General features: G+C 36.8%; 1 protein-coding gene across 1 annotated transcript in view; it reads left to right on the top strand.

Annotated features, from left to right (window-relative positions):
• The window catches only part of LOC129723729 (uncharacterized), a 152583-nt gene extending 140233 nt beyond the window's left edge, over positions 1 to 12350 (top strand). The window contains exons 3-4 of the mRNA XM_055678119.1: positions 11458 to 11585; positions 11642 to 12350. Of these exons, the coding sequence (XP_055534094.1) occupies positions 11458 to 11585; positions 11642 to 11770 (257 nt within the window). The 3' untranslated portion in view covers positions 11771 to 12350. The remainder of the gene's footprint in view (positions 1 to 11457; positions 11586 to 11641) is intronic.
• Positions 12351 to 12428: the final 78 nt, after the last annotated feature.

The raw sequence follows: 12428 nt of genomic DNA, 5'->3' as shown, positions 1-12428 counted from the left end.
ACTACGAAACCGACGCCCCGTTCCGCTACTTTGCCGCCACTGTAGTAGATGTGGTACTTGAAAGAAGTGCGAACAATAGGGTCTACTGCACGGAATTCCTTTTCTCCGGAATTTGTCCACCGAACCTCCTGAATCGCTGCGATTTCGACTCCTTGCTACTAGTTCTGGAGCAAGTAAGCCAACCCGCGCCGGTTCATTGAGAGATCGGACGTTTCAAGTACCCAATTTCGAATCGTTTACCTTAATATTTTTCCGTGTTCGTAGCCTAGGTCTTTGTCGATTGATCCGTTCCGTATTTCTAATTTCGTTGTTCGTGGTTGAAGAAAGTTTTCGGTATGCTACCTCACCAGGGTCGCGATACCTACATCCTGCTGATGGGGCTGCCATCTTAGGTGCAGCTGGCGGGATACAGCATTCCATAATTCAGCCGCCCGCTCCGGGTCAGACGCTGTTGTACGCCGCCCCTAATATGGGGATACAACCGCGTACGACCCCCTTCCACCGGGGGTTGGTTACCCGATCTCCGCTAAGGTTACTCGTATTCTGATCGGCACCACGTGGAGTTTGGGATAGGAGTTGCTGGACAGAGGTGAATGGCCACATTAGGGTCTCCAGTTACACGTGTCCAGCCAATTGCCAACCGGGGACGGCGGGTATAAAATGGGGATTTGTTTGTCCTCGAGGAATGTGGACGAACAATGATGAACAATGAAACTAACAAAAGTTTTTCGTAAAATAAGGCCCCCATTATAAAATATTGAGAATAGGTTATGTTTCCATTTAATTCTACTAGATAGAATCGAAAACCCCTCTTATACCATCCGCTGTTACGTATTTCGGTTGCTACATACAACCATCCTAAGTGCTTAGAGACCATCCATAATGATGTCACGCATTTAAGGGGGGAGGGGGTTCCGATTATTGTGACATATAGGGAGGAGGGCTAGCTTAAGTGTGACATCACATTTCAACTCAAAAAAAAAAATAAAATAAAATAAAGAAGACACATACTCATACCCAGTTTCGGAAATCAGCAATGATGCTGCAATTACTTCCTCGGCTTTTTATGTCGTCGATATGCGGATTAAACGCCTTTTCTAGTTAATTTTTCATGATCTTCTTTTCCTTTTAGTTTCAGTTTTTCTTTCATCAAAATAGTTCTAATTTTAAAAATACGCATTTTTTACAAATTTCTCAGTTTTTCAGTCAATTATAACCAAAAAAGGAGGGGGGGGGTCTAAAAAAGTGACGTAATTAGGTTGGGGGGTCAAGGAAGTTGTGACAGTTTGTGACAACGGGGAGAAGGGGAGTTAATTTTTCCAAATTTTGCGTGACATCATTAATGGATGGTCCCTTATGTGGACTGCACTTATGATGGTGAAGAAACCAAAATACGTATCTGCGGAAGATATAAGAGCGTATTCGATCTTTTGCAGTAGAATTAAATGGAAACATAACTTATTCTCATTATTCAATTCCATTCTACTAAGACGCTAAATAAGAAATTTATTCTCGCATTATCATTTTGAATGTAATATTTACATGTAATAAATTATGCTACCTTTAAGAACTGTCTGTGATTTTTTTTTGATGTGGATATTTATTCTACGTTTGGAGCGACACATAATAATTACACCTTTACTACCTTTATCTTGTGATCTTTATTTCAAAAGATGATAACATAAAATCATCTCGATTGTCAGCCCTGATTATGCGAAATTTATTGTTTACTAAAAATATAAAAAAATTCGATAACACCACATTTGCACTATGATTGTATCATGTTATCAATATACCCGACATGCGTCACACCGTCATCACATCAAAACCCGTGTCAGGAAGCTACTGTGTAGACAATGTGATGAAAAAGATAGATACCGGCATTTTTTCTTTCAACTTTGAACATTGTATTAAATCGCAGACTATACAACAGACACGCTCTGTCTATATAATATTAACCCAACAGTTGGTTGATTGACGACAAAGTTGACATTAGTTTTCACGGGAACAACTTAATATCAGGCATGGCGTGAGAACTAGCAGGTTTAAATAATCGTTGTCACAGGATCAAGTATGTATAAAATGCGACTTCCTACAAATGACACATGGCCGGTAATAATGGGTTTTTCTTATCCGTTCATGTGGTGGAAATAGCTATTCGTTTGTAATTTATTGTTCTATGTAAATTCCAAGCTTTTACCCATTTTAATAAAACGCACTTGACCTTTTGTTCAATCGTCTGGCACTGCAAAAGTAAGTATTGTATATATATTTGTTGCCCATTTAGAACAGTTCTATAAAAATTACGATTGAATACTGATATTGAACCATTGGTATTACCTTACTCACTAAGAGAGAGTTTTAAGCTAAAAGTGAATGTTTCGTAGTGAATAATCAGCGTAAACTAAGCATCAGGGGTTATCCTAATTCACCAGTCGAACCTCCAGTGCCCCAACCCGCCTTCAGACGGGCTTCAGTAAAATTACTATAGATATATAATAAATACTTAGAAGATATTTATGAAGATTTTAACTGATTATACCGAAGCCTCTAAAGGCTGACTTGGGCACTAGAGGGTTAAAAGAAACCAATAGCAAGTTTTGCCTAGATTTGCCCTCACAGAACTGTTTAGAAAAATCGTATTTAAAACTCGAAAATCTGTATTCATTGGTCTAAAAACTTTAAAACAACACATGTTTCGCCAACCGCTTTATAGGAATGTGGCGCTTCGTTTATGTTAACCAAACAGCTGAGACACAATCACATAGCAAATACCGAAATTAAACACAATGTCAAGGATCTCTTCTTTCGTATGTCGCTTAGCGTGGAAACGAAGCATAACGTACGTTGCCTGTCACACAGCTGGATTTATCTCACGAGCTTTAGTGACTAACATTAAATACTGTGAACTGAAGAATGAAAATCATGACTCGGTCCCGCGCGGATACAAAACCCCAACCGCATGAAACTTTGTGGCCGGCGGTTTACATTGAGAGTTTAAAAGATATTCTCTGCCGAATATAATTTATATATTTTCGGAAACTGTTTTCCGCTTGCCTCCTGTAAAACGGAATTGAGTCTTGCAACGCGGCAACTGTATATCTAAAACGAATAAACCATTAGTTTCCATCCAGATGGAACTAACGAAATGAATGTGTTTTTCAACCTTCTTGGAAAAATATGTGTTTCAGTGTTAGTGTTAGTTCACATCGTTTTTGTAACAAACCTTCTGCTTCGATAAAAAGTATTTTGAAAACAAAATACAGTGAGGTCTTGCCTTTCTCCACTACTCATAAACGGCACAAGATATCGACTTCATTTCAATCACGTTTTCCGTTTAAGGCCACGAGTTTTCGAAAAAAATCACAATGTTTGGTGTAAATACTCAAAATTTAAAATATTGCATTTTGGTCTCTAGATTGACCACTATCATGTTCAAGCGAGGTTCAAACTTTTTAGGATGATTTTCTTCGTTATATTTGCAACTCAAAAAAGTTTTTTCTACACGGGTCCATACAAATTTGGAACGTATCCCCCGCGTAAAAAAAGAATTTTGAAATTCGCATTCGAGCAGCGTTATGATTTGTCGTCGAAGCATCAACAATGAATCGTATTATTGATATTTACCAAACGTTTGATTTTTACCCAAGCGAGCTATTTTGTTATCGTGAGTGTGAATATTACATTGGTCGACGAAAGAGAAAAAACGGCCCTCAAGTTTAAACTAGAAAAAAATGGAAGATCATAGCTATTTAACCATTCCTGTTTAGGAGGACATATTTCCTCTAGAGCTAGAGCTTCTAGAGCTCGATGGGAATATTCTAGAGAAAAATGTTCTTCTACAAAATTGTGCAATATGATGTAACGCACATTTACAGCAAGCACAAATTAGAATGGCCAAACATTTCGATGAAATTAAGCATCTAACTTTCTTATTATTGTAGACAGAGTAAAATCATGTTCTACAATGCTGTCAATTTTGCGCACTTTTGAAGATGAAAGTTTTTTTTCTGTTCTTTAAAATAACTGATTTAGAGCTATGTTACTAAATCACGAGAAGTGAACTACAGGTGTAGCCTCAATGCTCGAACTGGAAAAAATTGAAAGATTATAGCTATTTAACCATTTCTGTGAATTTTGCTGCCGTTCTAAAATGTATCAAAAGCTCCCATCCACTCCAACGCGAACATTAACCATGCGTCTCCTTTCAATGTTGAATCGATGGAGACGCTAATTAATCATTGCGCAGTGTTCTAGGGAATGAGTTTAGGGGGAAAATTTGGATCTAAAGCTCAATAGGAACATTCTAGAGAAAAAATGTTTTAACAAAGTTGTTACATATGAATGAGAATACTAAAATAAATAATAACATTTGAAATTTTCATGAAAAAGAAGAAAGAAATATCGACGCTAGTTTTCAAGAACGTTTTTTCCTAAAACTATCAATTTCGAGTTGTGTCAGTCATTTAACTAGCGATTTTCATTCAAGATCTGTTTAGTGAAAGTAACAATGCAGACGGTTATTTTTATGGTACCTCAAATTAGGGGGCCCAAAATTTTCTATGAAATCAAATATCTAGTTTTCGTATCTTTGTGGATAGAATTGTAGATTGTTCATTGTTGCTGTTCCGTTAATTTTGGGCAGCTTTGTAGAAAAAAGTTTTTTTTATCTTTCAAAATCGTAATAGGGTGACGCGGTCTGGTCACTACGCATTTGTGCTGTAGCGGAAAGAAATTTGCAGTTGCATCACAGGGTCCGGCAATTGAACTGCTACATTACTTCAAACTCGAACGTCGTCGAATCGTGGGGATCTTTTTTTTTTTTGTACCCGGATTGTGTTTTGAAGTAGAATACTTCTCTCAGGAAGTTCGGCTACATAGGGATGTGAAATGAAAATCTAAAACCGGAAAAAGTGAGACATATGTCCAATTTCAAATGCTAATAAATCGGTTAGTTTTCGATGGATTTCCTTCGTTATTGCAGCAATCGATTAGAAAATCTTCTAAGATTCCTACCAAATGCAGGAAATTGCAATTTTATTATTCGTACTATTGTACTATTGAAAATTCTTAAGCCTTGTCAAAACACAAAATTCGACCTCTGATTGGTCGTTATACGATTGCTTTCCCAGGCACGGTCGACAGAGTTATGGACCTAGTAAATTGGGGATGCATTATTTGGCCTATATAAGAGGCTTCATCAGATATTAGACAAACATTTCATCAGATATTAAATTGAACAACTGAAATTTGAAGAACACAAATGAATATTTGAAGAGTTAATATTTTCTCGTTTTGCGCTATAATCCAAAGTTAATTATCTTCATCCACATGCATACTCCGACTACGTTTGCGTCGCTTAGTGGTTGGCTACGGTTATGCAGAACGCAAATGTCGGCGCGATGTGATTCGGCAAGACGAAATGTGTTGAAATGTATAGCTCTACTTCGTCGCAAAAAGAGCTGTACATTTCATCACGGTAAGGCGAATCGCATAGCGCCGCCATTCGCGTTCTGCATAACCGTAGCCTTTGTTCCGTTCCCGTTTAATGATGTCGTATTAAATGTGCATATTGCAATTTGGCAGCACTTCAACTTCTCATTTGCGCAAAATTTTAAAAATATTCAATAAACTTCATTCAAAATATCAAACAAAGAGAAATTACAATACTGCCAATGAACGGTCAACGTTTATTTACTAGAAAAAATGACTGACACGCAAGTAACGGGGTTATGAAAGAAAAAAGCAAAAGTATTCTACTTCAACCTTGCGGTCGTGGCTTTGCATACAACCTTCCTGTGATATTTTTCAACAGGACTTGGCGCCGGCTCACAAAGCGAAGAAAACCTAACTCTGGATTGCCCAACATTTTCCAAGGTTCATTTCGAGCTCGGCATGACCAATTCACCGCACCTTAATTCTATGGACTTCTGCTCTAAAAACATGAAAGTGTAAAAGTACCTCTAGCGGTCGCCTTTGGATAAAATATCACTAGAGCACCTGCGGGTCTTGTGCGATACATTGCTCAATCGGCTACGGCAAGTGGTTAAACTCAAGGGCACATGTTTTCAAGTGAATTTTAATCTTTATATATAAAATAAAGTTACATATATGTGCGACCGCCCATAACTTCACAACGGAGCGTCTGATTTGAGCTGGCTTAGTTTTGTTGTGTTCGTATTCATCCAAGGCAAATTGTTACGGCGAGAAAACTAGGAAAATTCAAAGGAAAATGGTGGAATTCACGAAAACAGAATTTCCATACAACGAAGAAATGTGATCGCAGAAGGCGCAATGAACAACAATAATATGACAGCAATTTAAAATAGGTGACTCTCGACAGTTATTTTGAAATCATCCTTTAAAAGCTGCCACCGAAAATTAAATACAAATAGAATCACGCTCGACTGGTGGCTACCGTCACGGTGATCGGTTCAACTATCTGAACATATGAAAATGCAGCTCTGTCTGTCTGTCTTATCCAACTACTGGAAACGACTAAACCGATCGGCGTGAAATTTTGTGTATAGGGGTTTTAGGGGCCGAGAAAGGTGACTAAGATAGTTCGGGATCCCTTCCTTTTCTGGAAGGGAGGGGTTCCATAGAAATGAAACACAAATTTCTGCACATCTCGAGAACTAATCAAGGAAATGGAAGCAAATTGGACAGGTGAATATTTTTAGGGGTTACAAATATGTCCATAATAGTTTAACACACCTCCTTCTTCTGGAAAGGTGAAGTTTCCTACAAATGAAACTCAAATTTTTTCACATCTCCAGAACAAATCGAGTAAATGGAACCAAATTTAGCATGTGGAGGTTTTTGGGGGCTAAAAATATTTTAATGGTGTTTCAACACCCCTCCCTTTTCTCGATAGGAGGGCTCTTAAACGAATCAAACATAAACTTCTATGGTGGTTTGATACTCCTCCGTACTCTGGAAGGGGAGGCAGGTCTACCATACAAGCTAAACAGATATTTTAACCAGGTTTTCCTGAAAACAGCCTACAATGATCGGGTCGATGCACAGGAGTCAAAACTCGACTCCATACGCCATTTATAAATTTAAGGTGGAAACTTCCGGTTTCTAATATGGGTATTTCCGGAATCGCAATGGTGCTCTGAAGCCACAAGTCGACCTCAGACAACATTTTGAATTGTAAGATGGCAACTTCCGGTTTTTGGAAAACAGCCGAAAATGGCCGATTTCCATCCAATATGAGTACCTCCGGAACCAGGATGATGCACAGAAACTAGAAATTGATCACATACACCATTTTGAATTTTAAGATGGCGACTTCCAGTGTCTGAAAAACAGCCGAAAATGACCAAATACCACCCACTATGAGTATCTCCGGAATCAGAAGCTAAAAATTTACCACATACACCATTATGAATTGTAAGATGGCGACTTTTGGTTTCTGGAAAACAGCCGAAAAAGACCAAATAACACCCAATATGGGTGTTTCATAAACCAGAATGACGCCCAGGGGCCAGAATTTATTTCCAAATGCCATTTTGATATCCAATATAGCGACTTCCGGATTCGGAAAAACTGCCGAAAAAGACCGAATATTGCTTAATATAAATATTTCCGTAATCGAGATGATGCATAGAAGCCAAGCATTGACCCTGGACACTATTTAGAATTCAAAGATGACCACTTTTAGTTTCTGGAAAACAACAAAATTACTGAACACCACCCAATATGGGTATTTACGGAATCAGATTGATGCCAGAAAAACAGCTGAAAATGATCGAACACCACTCAATATGAACTTTTTCAGAATAGAGGTTATGTACAGAAGCCAAAAGTCGAGGATGTTGTCATTCCGATAAAACCAATCATTTCAAACGATTTGCCTTTTGACTTTGATCATATCCTATGGCCGATTCGTCGTGCATTTTTAGACTATAAACAAATCGCAAGGAATCAATGAATTTGGAATGTTTCAAATTATCAAATTAAACACAAAAATGGGCGAGACGAAGTTTGCCGGGTCAGCTAGTTTAAAATAAAAGTTATTGCACATAATTAGAAAACGTAATGAATTATTCATATCAAATTGCAACTGTTATCAAAATCCACTACAGATAAGTAGTTAGTAGTTTTATGTTTACCATAACTCGATAATACTGCTTCATGAACCAAGGTATACACGAAACTAATACGATTTCAAACAAAAGTTTGGCATGTTCTGTTGAAAATGCTGAATTTGATTCGGAAAATTTATTGCAGTTAATTTAAAATATTGAAATTTTTAAGGGAGACGGGTAATTCCCAGCGCCCCATTTGCATGTCTGTCACCACTGATCGTCAGCACGAACAGGATTTTGTTGTGCCTCACAGCTGCAATATGCAACACGCAACAGCGTAATATACTGTTGTGTGGCTAGGAGTACAGCACCTTCTGCAATCTACTTCCATCCGACACGAAAAGAACTTGATTGTCTTTTCTGTAGAACTACGTCTCTCAGGAAGTTTGGCTACATAGGGATGTAAAATAAAAATCTAAAACCGGAAAAAATGAAAAGTATGTCGAATTTCAAATGCTCATAAATTGGTTAGTTTTTGATGGATTTCCTTCATTTTTGCAGCAATCGATTAGAAAATCTTCTAAGAATCCTTGCAAACGCAGAAAATTGTAATTTTGCTATTCAAACTTTTGTACTATTGAAAGTTGTCAAGCCTTGTCAACATGAAAAATTCGACCTCTGATTGGTCGTTATATGATTACTTTCCCAAGCACAGTCGACAGAATTTTAGACCTAGTAAATCGGAACGTACTATTTGGCCTATATAAGAACCTGTCTCAGCTGAAACTGCTTTTATTAGTTCTAGACAGACAACAGTCCTTACTTAGCAGCAGCAACAGCAGCAGCAGTGCAGCGGATAGCAATTCCTAAAATAATTATGTTCAATATGATTCTAATAGTTATTTCAAATCATAAAGCTCCTGGTGACTAACTTTCTAAATGCTTTCGGTTTGAAAATATCTCGAAATTAAGTTTCGAGAATTTGTTTTTTTTATGGAAAACGCCTATTTTATTTTATTTTTCGTGATTTAAAAAAACAGTTTTTCGTTATTCTCCAGCAACAAGAATAGATTCATAGAAATGTATAATCAATATAATACAATTTGCTCTCAGACAGTTATAAGATTGGATGAATAATTTTGAATAATAAAAATTTAGAAACGGTATAATAAATTTTTGCGTATTTTTAGTTTATTTAGCATGGACTTCCTTAAAAGTCGAGTTGTCTGATAATAACACTATCGAAAAATTATAGAAACCGTTAAGGTGATGCAAGTCAGGCATTTAAAAAATATCAATACGCTGAAAAATTCAACAAACTATTGAGAGGATGGAAATATATCTCAATAGAATTCCTGTATGCATGACAAATGTAAACCAAACACGAGCGGAAATTGAATATGAAAGATTTTTATTTTCCGTATCAACTTAAGTTCGATCTTAATTTTTTTGATTCAACCCGGGATTTTTTTCATTTTCAAAAAAAAAATAAACTGATTGAAATGACTTTAACTTGATTAACAATGCGCACTTTTGGCTAGGCAAAAACTGAAACAACTCGTTGGTTTCTTAAAAACAGTTTAAGCAAACTGTGCTCTACAAAATCATTCACACTCAAAAACATGTTAAACAGAGCATGTTAAAACTTTTTGCTTTTGAAATAAAGCTATGCTGAAATATTTTTGGAGAACACTCGCTTTTATGCCAGTGCGATCCCAAGAGTTTTTTTTTACGTGGTTCACCAATTGACCCGCCGCGTGTTATAAAACTTGCAAATGATTAGTACTCCACCGTACCCCACGATAGTACCGGAAACGTGTGGGGACAATCAAACCTTTCCAAACGAAGACTGATTGATGATACGTAATCAAAAATTCAATTTTCATCATTGTTGTGTGAAGCACGTCCACCAGTAGCTGTTTAATTTGCCAACGGCAATCGCAAATATTCAAAGAAAGGAAATTCGCCGCCAGGGAACAGGTGTACGGTTTCAGATGTGTTCGAATTGAATATTCTTTGCTGAGTTTGGATTAAATGATGCAATGCAAACATTGTCGCATAATCGGAATGAATCGTATATCTTCTTAAATACTGTTTATTTTTATTTGCAAGATATTGGTGACGTGATAAGAACAATGGATGTGATGCACACTGTTAACTATAATTAGGCAATATTTTTATATAGTCGGATAAGGAAATTCATTCCAATTATTTAGAACAGTGACTTTTCTATAATCAATTGTCACCGCAGCCGTAGCCGAATTTAGATGGAGACCAGGGGGGTCATGGCTCCGGGCCCCCTCACTTTGGGGGCTCCCACAAAAGTTCACTTCTCATGACTCATAACTAAATACAAAAATATGAAAATCCAGAAAATTATTTCGTGACACTTTAAAATAACTGAAATTTGAATAACCCTAACACAATTCTCCTGAAACCTTTCTTTAGCATATATTTTCGTATGACATAATCTTCTATTAAAATTTTGGTAACTAAAAAGAGGGCCCCACAAGATACTTGGCCCCGAACCCCCGCAATCATTATTCCGGGCATGACTGCAGGAGGCAAAACATCGAAAACGTGAGTGTTGAAGCAACTGAATGCTTCATTTCCACAACTTTTTTTTCCATAATAACAGCGTAGAAAGCTGCGATATGTTTGATATATGCCACAACGATGAACACAGCGATTCTTTACGCTCTATGTAATGTTTTCTGCCCACAACAAAGATTAACAGGTGATTCTATAATGGATCACTTTTCACGCTTTTTACTTCCAAGATATGTCAAAAAACTTTGATGTTGATTGAAAAAGTTTTGCAATAATAGATCATGTAACTACTGTGCAATCCATGCGTTCAGTTAGTAATTGTAAATGAAGATTAAATTGATGAGTTCGGTGAAAAAAATATTGAAAAAATCAGCAAATTTGGTGATGAATTTGATTTTCAAGCAATGTTAGTAAGGTAAGCTCAAGTTTCAACTTATGATAAGAGCTAATTGTAAGGGGTATGGTGCGAACAAGAGAGTATTATACTTATATCCGTGGCAAGCAAAGTTTAATACTTATATCCGAGTTCTTTGCATGCCAGTCTAGCTCATATCGATTCGCTTCTGCGGAGGCATTGCATCCATAGGAGTATTAACGCTATTTTCATGCTTCTATGAGTTTCAAGAATTATAAATGAATGTGGCGATGCATAAATAAAATTTCGGAGAACGTTTGACGACTACTAGGGAGCCAGAATGACGTCAAACTGGAACCAAGGAGATGACGTGTTTCAAAACATTTTTTCTTAAATTTCGGACTTCAAAATGAAGGGGCCTCATCTAGTAAGAGACACCTAGTGGTCAACCGCAACCAAGTCACAAAATGATTTGAAATACTAATCCTGTTTCAATGTTTGTTTTTTATTTGACAGAACTTACCCACGCTGCAACTAGAATTCAAGCGTGCTTCAGAGGACACATGTCACGAAAAGATGTTGTCGGAAAGAAGGACGATGATGACGACAAAAAGGAAGTCGATATTGACGAGATAACAAAAAAGGTATACGGTTCATATTGGTTCTCCTGTGATAGAATTAAAACATATTGGTTATACAGGTTGCGGAGGAACTGGACATCGATATGGATGATCCCGAATTACACAAAGCAGCCAGTAAAATTCAGGCATCATTCCGGGGTCACAAAGTTCGCAAGGACGTACCAGCCACTAAACCAGTCAGCAAATAGGTTGTTGTGCATACAAGAATATATTAAATTATTTAAAAACATAAATGAAAAACAAATACATTCACGATTTGAAATAACTAGAAAAATAATAATTAAAAATCCTAGCACTTGGCCGAAATGAAATTGAGAAAAAACAAACTGCGTATAAAAGAATGTTGAACAACTACTCTTGTTTTAATTTTATAACTTTAATCGAAATCCTCTCATAGGAAAAGTAGAGCGATATAAATGAACTAGTTGATAATGAGGAACGACTTTATAATTTAGCGAATGGATAAATAGTAATATGAAGCACTGCGTTCCACATATATTAGAATATGTTTAGTGTGAGAAACTGCAAAAATTGGCTCATTCATTCACAGAAACAAAAGTATACATATTTTACTACACATAAATACAAACCTCTCGCCGATCGCGTAAATCCAAAATCAATTCACAATTCGACACTTTGCCGATTTCATAATTAACTATTTGTAACACTGGTAGAAACGTGGTAAAACTACAAGAACAAAAGTTAGAATTACAAATGCATCAAAATAAAGTGAGCTTTAAATCCCGATAAATATAGATGATAAAATTATTTGGGCCGTTTCAGTTTCATCACACGTTGACTGCTTCCAATAACAACTCTGCAGTAATAAATTGGTGTTACTTGACA

Source organism: Wyeomyia smithii, chromosome 2 (assembly GCF_029784165.1).
Source record: "Wyeomyia smithii strain HCP4-BCI-WySm-NY-G18 chromosome 2, ASM2978416v1, whole genome shotgun sequence".
NCBI lineage: Eukaryota > Metazoa > Arthropoda > Insecta > Diptera > Culicidae > Wyeomyia > Wyeomyia smithii.
The sequence above is the reverse complement of the archived record's forward strand: the minus strand, read 5'-3'. Positions and strand labels throughout refer to the sequence as shown.